At 35.8% G+C, this 16,407-nt stretch overlaps 8 protein-coding genes and 1 pseudogene across 9 annotated transcripts; 4 read left to right on the forward strand and 5 right to left on the reverse strand.

The window, feature by feature from the left end:
• The first annotated feature begins 4,889 nt into the window (after nt 1-4,889).
• On the forward strand, nt 4,890-6,520 carry LOC148170465 (cytochrome P450 2J3-like; annotated as a pseudogene). Its single transcript, XR_015770651.1, has 6 exons — nt 4,890-5,234; nt 5,283-5,440; nt 5,478-5,482; nt 5,514-5,654; nt 5,699-6,306; nt 6,351-6,520. The product of XR_015770651.1 is annotated as a cytochrome P450 2J3-like (transcript).
• A 24-nt stretch (nt 6,521-6,544) lies between these two features.
• On the reverse strand, nt 6,545-8,299 carry LOC148170466 (cytochrome P450 306a1-like). The gene is made up of 6 exons (XM_088043022.1): nt 8,212-8,299; nt 7,851-8,163; nt 7,660-7,805; nt 7,422-7,609; nt 6,790-7,367; nt 6,545-6,746 (listed from the first exon to the last, which is right to left on the reverse strand). The coding sequence occupies exons 2-6, from the start codon at nt 8,161-8,163 to the stop codon at nt 6,571-6,573; spliced, it is 1,401 nt and encodes a 466-aa protein (XP_087899148.1). The 5' UTR covers nt 8,212-8,299; the 3' UTR covers nt 6,545-6,570.
• A 155-nt stretch (nt 8,300-8,454) lies between these two features.
• Nucleotides 8,455-10,307, reverse strand: LOC148170467 (cytochrome P450 306a1-like). The gene is made up of 6 exons (XM_088043847.1): nt 10,184-10,307; nt 9,818-10,133; nt 9,634-9,776; nt 9,398-9,585; nt 8,758-9,347; nt 8,455-8,714 (listed from the first exon to the last, which is right to left on the reverse strand). Exons 2-6 carry the CDS (start codon nt 10,131-10,133, stop codon nt 8,539-8,541), a joined length of 1,413 nt encoding a protein of 470 aa, XP_087899973.1. The 5' UTR covers nt 10,184-10,307; the 3' UTR covers nt 8,455-8,538.
• Nucleotides 10,308-10,333: 26 nt separating this feature from the next.
• Nucleotides 10,334-12,143, reverse strand: LOC148170468 (lipase member J-like). The gene is made up of 7 exons (XM_088043849.1): nt 11,857-12,143; nt 11,628-11,805; nt 11,470-11,584; nt 11,194-11,425; nt 10,999-11,136; nt 10,722-10,952; nt 10,334-10,672 (listed from the first exon to the last, which is right to left on the reverse strand). The coding sequence occupies exons 1-7, from the start codon at nt 12,019-12,021 to the stop codon at nt 10,505-10,507; spliced, it is 1,227 nt and encodes a 408-aa protein (XP_087899975.1). The 5' UTR covers nt 12,022-12,143; the 3' UTR covers nt 10,334-10,504.
• A 184-nt stretch (nt 12,144-12,327) lies between these two features.
• On the reverse strand, nt 12,328-13,428 carry LOC148170469 (uncharacterized). The gene is made up of 2 exons (XM_088043291.1): nt 13,343-13,428; nt 12,328-13,290 (listed from the first exon to the last, which is right to left on the reverse strand). Exons 1-2 carry the CDS (start codon nt 13,411-13,413, stop codon nt 12,405-12,407), a joined length of 957 nt encoding a protein of 318 aa, XP_087899417.1. The 5' UTR covers nt 13,414-13,428; the 3' UTR covers nt 12,328-12,404.
• Nucleotides 13,429-13,817: 389 nt separating this feature from the next.
• Nucleotides 13,818-14,219, forward strand: LOC148170470 (uncharacterized). Its single transcript, XM_088043301.1, has 2 exons — nt 13,818-14,038; nt 14,089-14,219. The coding sequence occupies exons 1-2, from the start codon at nt 13,909-13,911 to the stop codon at nt 14,217-14,219; spliced, it is 261 nt and encodes an 86-aa protein (XP_087899427.1). The 5' UTR covers nt 13,818-13,908.
• LOC148170471 (uncharacterized) lies at nt 14,219-14,512 on the forward strand. The gene is made up of 2 exons (XM_088043302.1): nt 14,219-14,323; nt 14,372-14,512. The coding sequence occupies exons 1-2, from the start codon at nt 14,219-14,221 to the stop codon at nt 14,510-14,512; spliced, it is 246 nt and encodes an 81-aa protein (XP_087899428.1).
• A 16-nt stretch (nt 14,513-14,528) lies between these two features.
• On the forward strand, nt 14,529-15,517 carry Tbcc (Tubulin-binding cofactor C). The gene has a single exon (XM_088043290.1). The coding sequence runs from the start codon at nt 14,529-14,531 to the stop codon at nt 15,492-15,494; it is 966 nt and encodes a 321-aa protein (XP_087899416.1). The 3' UTR covers nt 15,495-15,517.
• Nucleotides 15,488-16,402, reverse strand: Bka (FCF1 rRNA-processing protein Bka). The gene is made up of 2 exons (XM_088043293.1): nt 16,173-16,402; nt 15,488-16,127 (listed from the first exon to the last, which is right to left on the reverse strand). Exons 1-2 carry the CDS (start codon nt 16,173-16,175, stop codon nt 15,519-15,521), a joined length of 612 nt encoding a protein of 203 aa, XP_087899419.1. The 5' UTR covers nt 16,176-16,402; the 3' UTR covers nt 15,488-15,518.
• Nucleotides 16,403-16,407: the final 5 nt, after the last annotated feature.

Consider the following 16,407-nt stretch of genomic DNA (forward strand, 5'->3'; position numbering starts at 1 on the left):
AATACCTCGTTTATTTATTAAGCAAACTCAACAAATTTGGGTCTCATTTTACGCAGAATTTCACGCTGAATCCAAAAATATGATAACTTTTTAAAATTTGTCAATAAATAACCGAGTTATGGCCGTTTGAAATTTTGGGTTGTCGCCAGAGGGTCACATTTTCGAAGGTTCGAAACAATTCAAGCTCGATATCTCGGAAACTATTACAGATATTGGAATGCGGTTTGCGGCATCGTTTTTCTCGCGATTTTTTATATAAGAAATCGTTTTTAGATTTTCCAATAGTCGAAATTTGCAAATTTTTGCGAAAATTCATGATTAAAATTATACCAAATTTCTCATATCGATATCTCGCTTATTTTTTAGAGTAAACTTGAGTTATTATACATCAGTGAACGCAGAATTTTACGCAGATTCCAAATCTGGGATTTAAATTCAGATCCGACAACAAATAACTGAGTTATAGCCGATCAAAGTTTCGGATAGTTGATTTTCATTTTTTCTCATTTTTCCCAATTTTCAAATTTAAATATCTCGGAAACTATTCGAGATATTGAGATGCGGTTTGCGCCATCGTTTTTGTCGGCTCATTTTACGTCAGAAAAAGTGCTTAAAAGCCCAAAATTCGATAGTCGATTTTTCGCGAAAAAAAATTGCGACTCAAACGATGAAAATTTTTCATTTTTTTTAATTTTTGGCCATAACTCGCAAACTATTTGTCCTATAGATCTCAAATTTAGCCAGAAGATAGATTTTAAGCTCCTCTTTCGACTGATGTATAATTCAATGCTATTAAACGTCATTTTCATTTTGAAAACATTGATTGAAAATCACCCTAAAATGATGTTTTCAAAACAGTTTTTGGCCAATACCTCGTTTATTTATTAAGCAAACTCAACAAATTTGGGTCTCATTTTACGCAGAATTTCACGCTGAATCCAAAAATATGATAATTTTTTAAAATTTGTCAATAAATAACCGAGTTATGGCCGTTTGAAATTTTGGGTTGTCGCCAGAGGGTCACATTTTCGAAGGTTCGAAACAACTCATGCTCGATATCTCGGAAACTATTACAGATATTGGAATGCGGTTTGCGGCATCGTTTTTCTCGCGATTTTTTACATAAGAAATCGTTTTTAGATTTTCCAATAGTCGAAATTTGCAAATTTTTGCGAAAATTCATGATTAAAATTATACCAAATTTCTCATATCGATATCTCGCTTATTTTTTAGAGTAAACTTGAGTTATTATACATCAGTGAACGCAGAATTTTACGCAGATTCCAAATCTGGGATTTAAATTCAGATCCGACAACAAATAACTGAGTTATAGCCGATCAAAGTTTCGGATAGTTGATTTTCATTTTTTCTCATTTTTCCCAATTTTCAAATTTAAATATCTCGGAAACTATTCGAGATATTGAGATGCGGTTTGCGCCATCGTTTTTGTCGGCTCATTTTACGTCAGAAAAAGTGCTTAAAAGCCCAAAATTCGATAGTCGATTTTTCGCGAAAAAAAATTGCGACTCAAACGATGAAAATTTTTCATTTTTTTTTATTTTTGGCCATAACTCGCAAACTATTTGTCCTATAGATCTCAAATTTGGCCAGTAGATAGATTTGAAGCTCCTCTTTCGACTGATGTATAATTCAATGCTATTAAACGTCATTTTCATTTTGAAAACATTGATTGAAAATCACCCTAAAATGATGTTTTCAAAACAGTTTTTGGCCAATACCTCGTTTATTTATTAAGCAAACTCAACAAATTTGGGTCTCATTTTACGCAGAATTTCACGCTGAATCCAAAAATATGATAATTTTTTAAAATTTGTCAATAAATAACCGAGTTATGGCCGTTTGAAATTTTGGGTTGTCGCCAGAGGGTCACATTTTCGAAGGTTCGAAACAATTCAAGCTCGATATCTCGGAAACTATTACAGATATTGGAATGCGGTTTGCGCCATCGTTTTTCTCGCGATTTTTTATATAAGAAATCGTTTTTAGATTTTCCAATAGTCGAAATTTGCAAATTTTTGCGAAAATTCATGATTAAAATTATACCAAATTTCTCATATCGATATTTCGCTTATTTTTTAGAGTAAACTTGAGTAATTATACATCAGTGAACGCAGAATTTGACGCAGATTCCAAATCTGAGATTTAAATTCAGATCCGACAACAAATAACTGGGTTATAGCCGATCAAAGTTTCGGATAGTTGATTTTCATTTTTTCTCATTTTTCCCAATTTTCAAAGTTAAATATCTCGGAAACTATTCGAGATATTGAGATGCGGTTCGCGCCATCGTTTTTCTCGGCTCATTTTACGTTAGAAAAAGTGCTTAAAAGCCCAAAATTCGATAGTCGATTTTTCGCGAAAAAAAATTGCGACTCAAACGATGAAAATTTTTCATTTTTTTTAATTTTTGGCCATAACTCGCAAACTATTTGTCCTATAGATCTCAAATTTAGCCAGAAGATAGATTTTAAGCTCCTCTTTCGACTGATGTAAATTCAATGCTATTAAACGTCATTTTCATTTTGAAAACATTGATTGAAAATCACCCTAAAATGATGTTTTCAAAACAGTTTTTGGCCAATACCTCGTTTATTTATTAAGCAAACTCAACAAATTTGGGTCTCATTTTACGCAGAATTTCACGCTGAATCCAAAAATATGATAATTTTTTAAAATTTGTCAATAAATAACCGAGTTATGGCCGTTTGAAATTTTGGGTTGTCGCCAGAGGGTCACATTTTCGAAGGTTCGAAACAACTAATGCTCGATATCTCGGAAACTATTACAGATATTGGAATGTGGTTTGCGGCATCGTTTTTCTCGAGATTTTTTACATAAGAAATCGTTTTTAGATTTTCCAATAGTCGAAATTTGCAAATTTTTGCGAAAATTCATGATTAAAATTATACCAAATTTCTCATATCGATATCTCGCTTATTTTTTAGAGTAAACTTGAGTTATTATACATCAGTGAACGCAGAATTTGACGCAGATTCCAAATCTGAGATTTAAATTCAGATCCGACAACAAATAACTGGGTTATAGCCGATCAAAGTTTCGGATAGTTGATTTTCATTTTTTCTCATTTTTCCCAATTTTCAAAGTTAAATATCTCGGAAACTATTCGAGATATTGAGATGCGGTTTGCGCCATCGTTTTTCTCGGCTCATTTTACGTCAGAAAATGTTCTCAAAAGCCCAAAATTCGATAGTCGTTTTTTCGCGAAAAAAAATGCGACTCAAACGATGAAAATTTTTCAATTTTTTTATATTTGGCCAAAGCTAGTAAACTATTTGTCCGATCGATCTCAAATTTGACCAGTAGATAGATTTTGAGCTCCTCTTTCGACCGATGTATAATTCAATGCTATTAAACGTCATTTTCATTTTAAATACATTGATTGAAAATCACCTTAAAATGATGTTTCCAAAACAGTTTTTGGCCAATACCTCGTTTATTTATCAAGCAAACTCAACAAATTTGGGTCTCATTTTACGCAGAATTTTATGCTGAATTTAAAAAAATAATAATTTTTTAATTTTTGTTAACAAATAACTGAGTTATGGCCGCTTAAAGTTTTGGGTTGTCGCCAGAGGGCCAAATTTTTGAAGGTTCAAAACAATTCGTGCTCGATATCTCGGAAACTATTTCAGATATTGAGATGCGGTTTGCACCATCGTTTTTCTCGCGATTTTTTACATAAGAAATAGTTCTTTGATTTTTCTACAATCGAAATTTGCAAATTTTCGCAAAAATTCATGACTAAAACTATGGCAAATTTTTGATATCGATATCTCGCTTATTTTTCAGAGTAAACTTGAGTTATTATACATCAGTGTACGCAGAATTTTCCGCAGATTCTAAATATCAGATTTAAATTCCGATTCGACAACAAATAACTGAGTTATGGCCGATCAAAATTTCGGAAAGTTGATTTTCATGTTTTCTCATTTTTCTTAATTTTTAAAGTTAAATATCTCGGGAACTATTTAAGATATTGAGATCGGTTTGCGCCATTCTTTTTCTCGGCTCATTTTACGTTAGAAACTGTTCTCAAAAGCCCAAAATTTGATAGTCAATTTTTCGCGAAATAAAATTACGACTCAAACGATGAAAATTTTTCATTTTTTTTATTTTTGGCTATAACTCGTAAACTATTTGTCCGATAGATCTGAAATTTGGCCAGTAGATAGATTTTGAGCTCCTCTTTCGACCGATGTATAATTCAATGCTATTAAACATCGTTTTCATTTTAAAAACATTGATTGAAAATCATCCTAAAATGATGTTTCCAAAACAGTTTTTGGCCAATCCCTCGTTTGTTTATTAAGGAAACTCAACAAATTTGGGTCTCGTCTTACGCAGAATTTTACGCTGAATTCAAAAATATGATAATTTTTTAATTTTTGTTAACAAATAACTGACTTATGACCGTTTAAAATTTTGGGTTGTCGCCAGAGGGCCAAATTTTTGAAGGTTCAAAACAATTCGTGCTCGATATCTAGGAAACTATTTCTGATATTGAGATGCGGTTTGCGCCATCGTTTTTCTCGCGATTTTTTACATAAAAAATAGTTCTTTGATTTTTCTACAATCGAAATTTGCAAATTTTTGCAAAAATTTATAATTTTATTTGAGTAAATAAACTATTGACCTTTAATACTTATTGTAAATAAAAATACCCTAATAAGTATATTATAAATTATGTCTGGGTAGATAGCTGTTTGTTTCAAATAAACAAAAAATGAAAAATACCTTATGCATATTGTCTTGTTATGATTTGCCAAAAACGTGACCAATACATTAAATTTTTTATCAACAAAATTATTTTGTTTAAATCACTGACGGTGTGATAAGCGTACACCTAAACCAAACTCCTTTTAGTAAATTTAGTGCAATGCTCACGTTGTTTCTGATAGCAATAGTTCTGCCAATTCTCTTTTACTTCTATTCAAAGAGAGAAAACACAAATCTACCCCCCAGACCATGGAATTTCCCAATTCTAGGCTGCTTACCATTGCTGGACCCACAGAAACCCTACTTGAGCTTAACGAAACTGTCCCAAAAATACGGCCCAATTTTTATGGTAAAATTTGGAATAATGAACACTGTGGTAATTTCAGATGGTAAATTATTAAAAAAAGTTTTAATGAAAGACGAGGCGTTGGGGCGGCCACCACTGTTTCTCTTAGAGTACGTCTGTAGAGGAAAAGGTGAATTTAAATTATGGTTTTAATCCATTATAATTTATATCAATTTAGGTTTAACTTATGTTTCTGAAGATTTATGGAAAGATCAACGCAAATTTGTTAGTAACTTTTTACGATCAGTCACTAAAATAGACTCGAAACGGAAGATTCTGGAGACTCAGCTTAATTATTATATCGATGAGTTCCTTTCTGTAAGACATACATTATACGTAACTTTAAATTATTATCGTTTATAGGAAATTGGAGATGAAGTTAAGTTTGACCCATTACCTGCAATAGTAGTTACATAAGTAGTTTTTCTGGGGCCCTTTTCTTGGGGAAAACTAACAATGACAACGACTTTGACCTGTTAGTCCATGAAGTAAACAAAGTGGCAAGGCAATGTACTCTTGGAGGAGCCATAAATTTTCTCCCATTTCTACGGTAAACGCCTTTTAAACCGAACACCTTTTTTTACATTTTTGCAGATTTTTACCATCGTTTAACAAAACTGTATCTTTAATTGAACGATCAAAACAAGACTTTTTGTTCATCGAAAACAGACTTATTGAAGAAAGTGCAGAGTTGTGTGACAATGAGAATACTTCTTTAGTCCAAGAGTTCTTTCAACAAATGAAAACAAACCCAGAAGTTTACACTCAGGGGCAACTCCAAATGGTTTTAGCCGACTTATTTGGTGCGAGCACTGAAACAACGATTACTTCAATTTCTTGGATAATTTTGCATCTAGCTCAGTACCAAGAAGTCCAAGACAAGGTTCGTGATGAAATTCGCGTTGTTGTACATAACAGGAAACCTGAATTTGATGACTTGGCACAATTACCGTACACTGAAGCCACACTTGCTGAAATTGCTAGATTTAACACTATCGTTCCTTTGGGGACTCCCAGATACGTTTTAAAAGACTTCTACATTATGAATTATACAATTCCAAAAGATACGATGATCATGCCGCTATTGTGGGCTATTCACATGCATCCTGCCGTGTGGAAAGATCCAGAAGAGTTTCGTCCCGAGAGGTTTCTTGTGGATGGCAAATTTTCTCAACACGAGTCGTTTCTACCTTTTCAAACTGGTAAAATAAAACAGTATAAGTAATGAAATTATGGATATTTTTAGGTAAACGGGTGTGAATAGGCGAAGAATTGGCAAAATTAAGCGTATTTTTGCTCGTGACTAACTTGGTGCAAAATTTTAAGATTGAAAGCTGTGCACCTGTTAACTTTTCAGGGGAATGTGGGATAACTTTAGTGCCGAAGCCACAAGAAGTTGTTTTCAGGAAACTATAATGGAAAGGGAATAAAAATAAATCATTTCTGAAGACTTTTCCGTGTTTTTCTTAGATTTTTACAAACACCAGATCTTGACGCTTTGGGGCCAAAGTGAGCCCACAAACACCCTCCAAGTCTATCGTCTTTCCTTTTTTTCCCTGGATTTCAAAACTTGTAAGAACAGTGGCGACGAACAAAACTATCATCATGTTGGCTAACTCTTCACCAACGCACGTTCTTTTTCCTGAAACCCCAAATCACAAAAGTTTTTCTTGATCATTTCTTACCTGTCTGAAAAGGAAGGAACTGCTCAGGTCTATAAAACGTCCCTGCAGGGTTCAAAAATCTTTCAGGACGAAACTCTTCAGGGCGTTCCCACGTTTTCGGGTCCATATGGATTAACCACAGAAGAGGCATGATCATGGTCCCTTTGGGTATCAGAAACTCATCTAATTCCACGTCTTTTAGTGCGCACTGAGGATGACCCAACGGAACCACAGTTCGTATTCTCATAATTTCGGAAATCGTGGCGTTGGTGTAAGGTAAACTCTCTAAATCCTCCAATTCGAAAGACTTTCCTTGAAGCACCTTGAGTACTTCTTCGCGTACTTTTTCTTGAACATTTCGATGCGCCGCTAGGTATAAAAAAATCCAATAAAGAGAGGTCGTTGTCGTGTTTAAACTCGCAGCAAAAAGATCAACAATGAGAGCGCCTAGTTGGTCTTCGTCATATTTTGTTCTTTCCAGAAAAGTTTCCATAAACCCGAAGGGCTTACTTTCGTTGATAATTTTCTTGGCTGTATCTTTCAAAGCATTCTGGGACTCCAATAGAAGCCCGAGCAATTTTTTAAACCTTGGTAAAAACCTACAAATTCAGTAAATAAGTGCGCTAAATTGATAACAAATATAGTAAAATCACCTTAAGAATGGGAGAAAATTCAAAGGTGCGGCTAATTCAATAAGACCGGATCCTTCATGAATGAGACGTATTAATTTTTGCCACGTTTGATCGTATCTTTGGTAAGATTTTCCCATGAAAAGGACGCTGACCACAGAAGCCACACTATGATCGAGTAATTCTAAGATGTTTCCATTTTCATGTATACTCTAAATAATTCAAAGTTCAACTCGAAGTCAGTGTACAAGAAATACTATACTTGAACTAGATCCCGGGCGCTCTCTTTTATTGTTTCTTGCACAATCCTTCTGCTCGTAATCTTACCATCCGCTCTACTTTCTCTAAGAAAATCAACAACAAACTTGCGTTGTTTTGACCAGAAATCGCCTTGAGTGAACAAAATTCCTAAAAGAAAAATGAAGACCTTCTAGAGAGTTCATATTTTTTCACCTTTTCCGTTCGTTACAATATCTAGGAGGAACATAGGGGCTCTTCCTGCGCACTCTTTTTTTGTTAACAGTCTTTTTAAAATAGTGGCGTCTGAAACCACAACAGTGGAAATCGTCCCAAGTTTCATGGAGAAAATTGGTCCGAATTTCTGGGCCAGTTTTGCAAGAGAAATGTGGGGGTTTTGGGGGTGTAGTCTAAAAAGGGAGCCCAAAATTGGGACATTCCATGGTCCTGGAGGTAGGCGGCTTTTCTCGCGAAAAATATATAAGAGAAAGAAAGTGAAAAGTGTTATGAAGACAAGATACAACGCCATCTAAAATGAATTAATTTACAACAAGAAGTCTAAAAATAACACATTTACCTAAAAAATATTTAAAGAAAGTACTGAATGATATAATGTGTTCAAACCACTGGCACTGTCTTGATTATACAAAAACATACATATAAATTACTTCTTTATCTTTTTTGTTACCACGAAAACCTACGAAACTGATATATGCGTTTTCTAAATTAGTCATGCGAGCTCAATTTACCAACCGCAGAACATAAGAAGGATCACATATCAATATCAATGTTGCAAGTAGTTCGGACGGATTATCAAAAGTATTTCGGTAGTTCTTAAGTTTATTTGCGTAAAATTTATTCTCCTCAACCATTATACAACTATTTCAATTACAGACTTTTATATCTATATCTTTACAAACACTAAATCTTGACGTTTTGGGGCTAAAGTTAGTCCACAAAAGCCTTCCAAGTCTATCGCCTCTCCCTTTTTCCCTTGTATTTCAAAACTCGTCAGAACAGCGACGACAAACAACGGTATTATGATTTTAGCCAGGTCCTCACCAAGACACTTTCTTCTTCCTAAAAGATCAAGTCAAAGGAGCTCATCCTGATCACGTTTTACCTGTCTGAAACGGAAGAAACTGTTTAGGTACACTGAACTTCCCTTCAGGAGTCAAAAATCTTTCAGGTTCAAACTCTTCAGGACGATCCCATTTTTTCGGATCCATGTGGATTGACCACAAAAGAGGTATAATCATGGTCCCGTTAGGAATCACAAATTCATCAATTTCCACGTCTTTTAGCGTGCATAGAGGAAGACCCAAAGGAACAACGGTTCGAATTCGCATAACTTCGAAAATCGTGGCTTTTGTATAAGGTAAACTTTCTAAATCCTCAAATTCGAAAGATTTTCCTTGAAGTACCTCAAGTAGTTCTTCGCGTACTTTTTCTTGAACGTTCCTATGCTCAGCTAGGTATAAAAAGATCCAACTAATTGTGTTCGTTGTACTGTCAATTCCGGCAGCCAAAAGATCAACAATGAGAGTGCGTAGTTGGTCTTGGTCATATTTTGTTCTTTCTAGGAAAGTTTCCATAAATCGGAAATGTTCAGAACCATCTTTACTTTCGTTAATAATTCTGCTGGCTGTATCATACAGAGTGTCTTTTGCCTTAAAAAGAACACCGAGCAATTTTTTATACGTTGGTACGAACCTATAAATTTAATGAGTACTTAATGAGATTAAGAAAACTAGTGAAATTACCTTAAAAACGGAAGAAAATTCATTGGACCCGCAATTCCAATAAGTGCTGAGGATTCGTGAATAAAACGTAGCAATTTCTGCCATGTTTGATCGTCTCTTTGATAAGTTTTTCCCATGAAAAGGGCGCTGAAAACGGAAGCTACGCTATGATCTAGTAGTTCCAAAAAATTTTCATTTTCGTTCAAACTCTACAAAAATTAAGATTCAACTTGGAGTGAGTTTCCGAGATTTAATACTTGAACAAAATCACAAGCCCTCTCTTCTATGGCTTCTTGCATCTTTATTCTGTTAGTAACCTTCCCAGTTCCACTTTCTTTAATAAAATGAGTGACCAACTTTCGCTGGTTTGACCATAAATCGCCTTGAGTGAATAAAATTCCTAGGGAAAAAATGAGTTTGTTCTGTAATGTTCATTTTTACCTTTTCCTTTTATTAAAAGGTCCGGGAGGAACAGAGGCGGCCTTCCTGCGCATTCCTCTTTAGTCAGCAATCTTTTTAAGATAGTGGCATCTGAGATAACAACAGTGGGGAGCTTTCCTAGTTGCAAAAAGTAAATTGGTCCAAACTTCTGTGCTAATTTTGAAAGGGAGATGTGGGGTTTTTGCGGGTCTAACCACAAAAGGGAGCCGACGATTGGAACGTTCCAGGGACCAGGAGGCGGTAAAAGGTTTTTCTTCCGAAAAATATAAAAGAGGAAGAGAGTGAGGACTGTTAAGATAATGAGATATGAGGTCATCTACAACAATATAAAAAGTATTTTCTAAAAAAATCTAAATACCTTTTTACCTTGACGAGTTACAACAAACAACACGAAAAGCTCAAAGAAGCATTGGTATAAAAACTATACAAGCACCACTCAATTTACTAACCGCAAATCATAACAAGGTCAATTCAAAGACATGTTTTTTCGATAAAGTTTATTCATTTTCTGTTATTTACATGCGCGCATTCTCCTACTTAACTAATGATAATTTCTAGATAATCATCCTCAAATGTGATAATAATAGAATCATAATAAAAGACTGTAGTCAACTCGTCTATTATGAAGTAATGCAGTAACGCCAACAGCCTCATTTGCCTACAATCTTTTATAATGACCCCACTCCGTCACGGCTTTTGATTTTGAATTTGATCTACAATTTTGAACACCGTTGAATACGTTTTATTTCTTCTGTGTTTACTAAACATGAAATCAACGTGATTATAATTTTCAATAGCAAACACTCCAGCAACTGTATCTTTCGGTAGCAGTTCTTCACATAACTTTTTTATATCCTACGGACGAAGAGTCAATTTCTAAAAATGGTTACCGTTAAAAACTCACCAGTGGTGAAGTCACCCGATCTTTTTCTCCGAAAACTACATAAATGGGGCTTCTGATGTTCTGTAAAGGATAAGGTGGAGGATACGAAGTTCCGTACTTCTGTTGGTTTATTTTTTCTCCATAGTCGTACATAATAAAATGGGTTTTATTGCTAAAAATCTGTCCGTAATGCCTCATTATCTGGTTCGACATCCCGCGTCCATGATGGGCAAAAATGTATGGATACAACACCTTGACAAATCATTAAGGAGTAATTATAAAAAATATGTGATCTTACTGGGTCCATTTCTGTGAGTGTCCACCCCATGAGCAATGAAGTTATAATGTTAGCAACGTAAGGAACTACAGTGACTCGCCCTAACCACCTTACAATTTCCCCAGTTGGAAACTCTCCTTCCCCCATTTTAAGAAAATTCTGTATAAAAAAATTAACGTACTTATTTCCATTCCATGTAAGAATTTACTGTCCTACCATTATGGGAAAAATATACTTGAAAGGACTCGAAATATGTTCCGAAGCAGCCAATGGGGCCATCAAAACGAAACTCTGAACAAACGCCTGAGCGCGCTCTGGTTGAAGCGAAGCATAAACTAAAGCAGCAGTGGAAGCCATAGAATACCCAATAAAAACAATTTTTGACTTCGTTTCTTTCGCTATTAAGTTAAATTGAGCTTCGAGATCATACACTGCGACTTCGTGGAAACTAAAAATGCGGAATTACAGACGTTTTAAGTGTGTTTAAAGTACCCGTAATTCCAAAACTGGGGGTCTTCCTCGGACAATTTAACATGTCTTTGGGAGTATGTGGTTCCTCGATGGTTACTCAACCAAACATCGTAGCCTTTCCTCCACAACTCAAACGCTAAAAAGAAGAATCAGAGAAAAACTTATTTGGGAGAACTAACCCAAAGATTGGTCTCCGTCCGACAGCCAAGCCATCGAACCCGTTGAGACTGGAGGCTGTAAGAGAATGACACCGATGGGATTCTCTCGGTGGATTCGAAACATTTGTAAGACGTAACCATCTTCAGTCACCACATCATAAATTTGAGGAGTTTTCGCATGTTTTTCAATTATCAGCGGCTAGAATTTTAGCAATCAAAACCCAAGTTGAGATAACAGAGCGATACTTACAACACTTGAGTATACGTCAGGATTATTAGAACAGTTTCCACCGAAATTTACTAACAAGTAGTCGAAATAAGACGCACAGCCATTCTTTGGTGTTATATTAACTAAAAATGGTAAAATTAGAGCTAAAAATATGAACACAGAAACAGATTTCTCGGTGCCAAACATGTTGAAGCTACTGTAGGATTTTATTTTACTAAATAGACTATTGTTCACTCATCATTTTTAGTAAGATAACGTCCAAGAAGGTTATCGTAAAACGTGTTGAACATTGCCTGAGAATTAACTGAGCGAAGTATAAAGTACTCATTCAAGGCAAACAGGGAAAATGCATTTTACAGAACGATGTTTTAGGATATGCATGAGTACTACACGCAAATTTACCATTAACCATTGTCTGTTTTAATTAGCAAGAGCTGACGTGGGATACTTCCGATTCTTATTGTGGGATTGCGGGGGTAATCAAATACAACATAATTTTGGAAAAATATAATTAAAAAACGAATTTATATTTATTCAAAAGCGTATACAAATGCCAATCGCAAAATAAATTACTCCAGGAGAGCATAAGAATGGTCCGATCTGTCTTTGCAATTCTGCGCGGCTGACTTATTCAATTTCTTTTTGGAACTTCTGGCGCGTCGGACGAGTGCGTAAGAGTGTTCCGATTTACTTTTTAAAATCTTCGGTTTAGCCAAATCTCCAGCTGCAGGTTTTCTTGAATTTTTCAAAACTTGCATTTTGTCTTGTAACTTATTAAATTTTCTTTCTAATTTATACGTGCGACTCTGTAGAAATTTTATTTTGCGTTTCTGTTTCTCGATAGTTCTTTTCGCTGATAGCCACATATTTCTGACTTTTTCGGGGTTCTGCAAGTCTGTCTCTCTAAAATCGCCGAAATAAAAAGTCCGGCGGGATCTTGTGCCATAGTTAACAATGGGATCTACGAAAATGAAATTCACTCGTGGCAGCTGAAGGGTTGAAGCGTCTATTTGGCAATATATTCGTTCGACTTTAGGGGGTAGTTCTTGTGGTTTTCTTGCAGATTGAATCGAAATTTCTTCATTCCGTGCTCTTAATTCACAAGGAGGGTCTATATTGGGTGGTGAACTTGTCTGAGTATTTTTACAGGACGTTTTGACGTTCAAATGTGTTGCTTCTTCAACTCTAGAAGAGTTTTCAACATTTTTTACTTCTTCAGTTTGTGCGTTGGTGTCAACTTTAAAAATCCGCTTTCTTGATCGTGCTGCGGCTTGTGGTACGAAATTAAAAATTGATGGAACGCAACCCGCGCGTAATTTTTTTTGTCCGAAATTGTAGCAAAAATCGGATTTTTGAAAATGAAGGCTGCAGATCGTTGTTGCAACTGTGGGGACAAAATTTTCTCTTCTTGTCGCAATGACCCATTTTCTTCTCAGTTCTTCGTTCTTAGGGAAACTAGAATTTTCTAAATTAGTCTAAAGGGATTTAATAAAAATGCCGCACTCACGAATGGAATGATATTCCGCTCCCTTTTTTCGAGCGCTGGGTGCAGTTGAAGGCACAACACGAATTAACCATGTCGAGTTTTTTCAAACATCCAGTATTTGGACGTAATATTAAAAAAAAAACTTTAAAATTTAAAAGTAGGTTGGTAGCCCTGTTTCACAGTTGAAGCAACGTCATTGGTGGAAATGTCCCACGTGACAAATCCAAAACGTCAAACGAAAAAACTGCTGATGACGGAACTACCGACACTAGAAAAACAGTTGAAATTTTCCGTTTTTTTCGATCGCGCCCTTGAAATTCGCAGCAAGACAAAAAATTTTTGAAATCGCAACCAAAATGTTCCATCAAACTCAAAATTCGCCGATTTTCAACACTGTTTGGCCCTTTTTAAAGATAAACGCGAAGAATGGACACTTTGTGACCTAGATCAGCTGATCAACTGCGTGACCTTCACTAAACTTGGGATTTTTTTTTCTTAGGTTGTCCAGTGCGATAACCTCAAAATTGTGACATTTGGCACTTTTGTCTCCCGTCACACATGTTTTCTAAATTTAGTTTTTCGGTGCAATGTTAATAAAAAATCCCAAACCGAGTTCAAGAAAGTGGATAAAACGTGGAGCAGCAATTTTGTTTGTTGCTGAGGGAGTTTTGTTTGCTGTTAGTTACGGCATTTGGTACGGTGTCAACACGAGACGAGGTGAGTGTCAAATTGGGGTTTTTCCGTTCAAATAATTGCGTTTTTTACAGAATATAGAAAATATCTGCACGATAACTATCCGTCATTGTTGGAGTACTATTATAACATCGGAGAGACTATAAATTCAGATTGCAAAGTGCGTCAAATTGATGACGCTTATTGGAACACCAAGCAGAGTTAATGGCCCAAAAATTAATTAAGTCTGTGTTGTGGCTCGTTGGCGCTTCAGCTTTAGGTTATAGTGTACTTGTAGCAGTGTCCCCCAATGAAGAGAAATTAAGAAAAGTAAATTTCTTAAATTTTAGAACTCAAGCCCTAATTTGTTTTTTGTAGGATTTGCCCGGTTTAGAGCCCCGCTTAGAAACACTCAAGAAAAAGGAACAATTCGTCAATGTGCTGCAGGCAGCTGCCAACTCAAATCAACCCTTGTACCGTTTAGACAAAGAAGGCATAGATAAAGCAATCAAGAAGTAAAACTAACTGTCAAAAAATGGAAGTCATGGAGAGCGGGATGGACAAAATTAGCCTAATAACAAAACGAGACATTGAAAGAAAACTAGAATTACAAAAACGCAAACAAGATAAAGATAACTTAGCCGCTGATAACGAAAAATTAGGATACTTTGAGGAAACCTTCACCAAAAAACGCACCGAAATCGAAAACGCATTTCTTCAATTACGCGATGTGGATAAACAACTTCTTCCTGAGCACTTAAACAACATCTCCAAAGATATTCTTCTTCTCCAAAAATACGTAGCAAATTCCAACATTTTCCTCCGAACATACGACGTAAAGAAGTGTCACGAAAGTTTACAAGAACTCACCACTAAACTTAAGGAAACAGAAGAACAGTTGTTGCCAAAAAAGAAATTTGGGTTCAAAAATAAGAACAAGGTCAAAAAATGTGAGAAGAAACCCACAGATGATGAAGTTGATTTCCAAAAGACCGCGTTCGCCCCCAAACAAATCTGCGGGTTTTCTAATAAAATGGGGGAAACTCTGGAAATTACAGGAGAAGATATCTTTAAGAAGGATGTGACTGTTGAGAGTTTGGAGAATTGCAAGGTTAAAATTCTAGGGAGTCCTTCCACTTTACACTTGAATTTTTTGACGAATTGCTACGTTTTTACGGGACCTGTCTCGACTTCAATCTTCGCAGAAAACTGTAAAAATTGTACTCTTGTCATAGCGTGTCAACAGCTGCGTCTGCATGCTTCTGAAAACGTGAATATTTACCTTCATGTCACCAGTAGGGCCATCATGGAGGATTGTCACAATATTTTCTTAGCACCATACAATCTCAACTATAGTAACATTGATAAAGATTTTAAAGAGTCTGGATTGGATAAGGAAACGAATAATTGGAAGTGTGTGGACGACTTCAATTGGTTGAATGTTGAGAAAAAGTCTCCCAATTGGGCACTGCTTAAAAATGTAGAAACTTGGGATTTATAGAAATAGAGTTTGTAACAGTTTTATTCATGTTTTTGGAGCCCCATACGCGTCTGGCATCCTTTCTATGGTATATCTGTGTTGTGCCACATACATTATTGGAACTCCCGGAATCTTCCTGATCCTTCTTTTCAAGTCTTTGTCGTTTGTCGCCACTATGTAACACTTGTGTTGAGTCACTCTCTGAACTAAACAATCGTCCGCGTACGTCCCTTTATGCATACAATGAATCCGTTCAAATCTTGGGTCCTTTATAATCCTCAGCGCAACTTTGTATTTCTGCCCCAACTTCTCAAGTTCCCCCAAAACACAGTCGGTAATATACGGAATACATTTCGCATATAAACAGTCCATCATGTTCTGAATTATATCCAGTTTGTTCTTGATAGAAAAGTTTATAAAATTTGTATCAACCAAAATGTGGTAAGGCGGTCCCAATTGTGTGTTGTACTGGAAGAAAAGGGCGGAACTGGCTTGAGGCGCCTCGTGCACTTTCACCGCGTGGGGGTCCTCCGGTTTTTTCTTTCTAGGGGGCTGACGGTGGGCTGCTTTGATGCGGGGATCGCTCAGACTGATCATGGTTTTCATTTTAGCGAAGCGCTTTTGCGCAATCTTTCTCGTCTTTTTAGTTTTTCCCTATAAAATAAGTTGTAAATAAGAAAATAAGAGAAATAAACGAACCATTTTAAATCTTGAAGCACCTCGCTAAATACTTGACCACTTTGAGGTTAGGTGTGTTGACTCGTCACTAGGAAATTACATGCCTTAGGTTGGTATTGGAATTAAGACATTAATTAATAAAATTCTGGGTTTAATCGGCGCATAAAAATTCCAATTAGCCCTGATTTATTATCGAGAAAAATAAGGTAATATTGGAGTAATAGTTCCGTTTATTGTAACTGAGCACTGTTTTTTA

This window comes from Gnatocerus cornutus, chromosome 8, assembly GCF_029298725.1.
Source record: "Gnatocerus cornutus isolate USDA-ARS CGAHR chromosome 8, icGnaCorn1.1, whole genome shotgun sequence".
Classification (NCBI taxonomy): domain Eukaryota; kingdom Metazoa; phylum Arthropoda; class Insecta; order Coleoptera; family Tenebrionidae; genus Gnatocerus; species Gnatocerus cornutus.

Bases quoted from the DNA above. Each gene is read 5' to 3' on its own strand.
- LOC148170471 (XM_088043302.1), top strand. From the start codon at position 14,219: ATGGCCCAAAAATTAATTAAGTCTGTGTTGTGGCTCGTTGGCGCTTCA. The intron at 14,324-14,371 runs GTAAATTTCTTA...TGTTTTTTGTAG, and splicing joins ATGAAGAGAAATTAAGAAAA to GATTTGCCCGGTTTAGAGCC.
- LOC148170466 (XM_088043022.1), bottom strand. From the start codon at position 8,163: ATGGCGTTGTATCTTGTCTTCATAACACTTTTCACTTTCTTTCTCTTA. The intron at 7,806-7,850 runs GTGAAAAAATAT...TTTTTCTTTTAG, and splicing joins TATTGTAACGAACGGAAAAG to GAATTTTGTTCACTCAAGGC. The intron at 7,368-7,421 runs GTGATTTTACTA...CTGAATTTGTAG, and splicing joins AATTTTCTCCCATTCTTAAG to GTTTTTACCAAGGTTTAAAA.
- Tbcc (XM_088043290.1), top strand. From the start codon at position 14,529: ATGGAAGTCATGGAGAGCGGGATGGACAAAATTAGCCTAATAACAAAA.
- LOC148170467 (XM_088043847.1), bottom strand. From the start codon at position 10,133: ATGACCTCATATCTCATTATCTTAACAGTCCTCACTCTCTTCCTCTTT. The intron at 9,348-9,397 runs GTAATTTCACTA...TTAAATTTATAG, and splicing joins AATTTTCTTCCGTTTTTAAG to GTTCGTACCAACGTATAAAA. The intron at 8,715-8,757 runs GTAAAACGTGAT...TTGATCTTTTAG, and splicing joins GTTTCTTCCGTTTCAGACAG to GAAGAAGAAAGTGTCTTGGT.
- LOC148170470 (XM_088043301.1), top strand. From the start codon at position 13,909: ATGTTAATAAAAAATCCCAAACCGAGTTCAAGAAAGTGGATAAAACGT. The intron at 14,039-14,088 runs GTGAGTGTCAAA...CGTTTTTTACAG, and splicing joins CGGTGTCAACACGAGACGAG to AATATAGAAAATATCTGCAC.
- LOC148170468 (XM_088043849.1), bottom strand. From the start codon at position 12,021: ATGTTTGGCACCGAGAAATCTGTTTCTGTGTTCATATTTTTAGCTCTA. The intron at 11,137-11,193 runs GTAGGACAGTAA...TTTTTTATACAG, and splicing joins AGTATATTTTTCCCATAATG to AATTTTCTTAAAATGGGGGA. The intron at 10,673-10,721 runs GTGAGTTTTTAA...CTTCGTCCGTAG, and splicing joins ATCGGGTGACTTCACCACTG to GATATAAAAAAGTTATGTGA.
- LOC148170469 (XM_088043291.1), bottom strand. From the start codon at position 13,413: ATGGTTAATTCGTGTTGTGCCTTCAACTGCACCCAGCGCTCGAAAAAA. The intron at 13,291-13,342 runs GTGAGTGCGGCA...AGAAAATTCTAG, and splicing joins AGCGGAATATCATTCCATTC to TTTCCCTAAGAACGAAGAAC.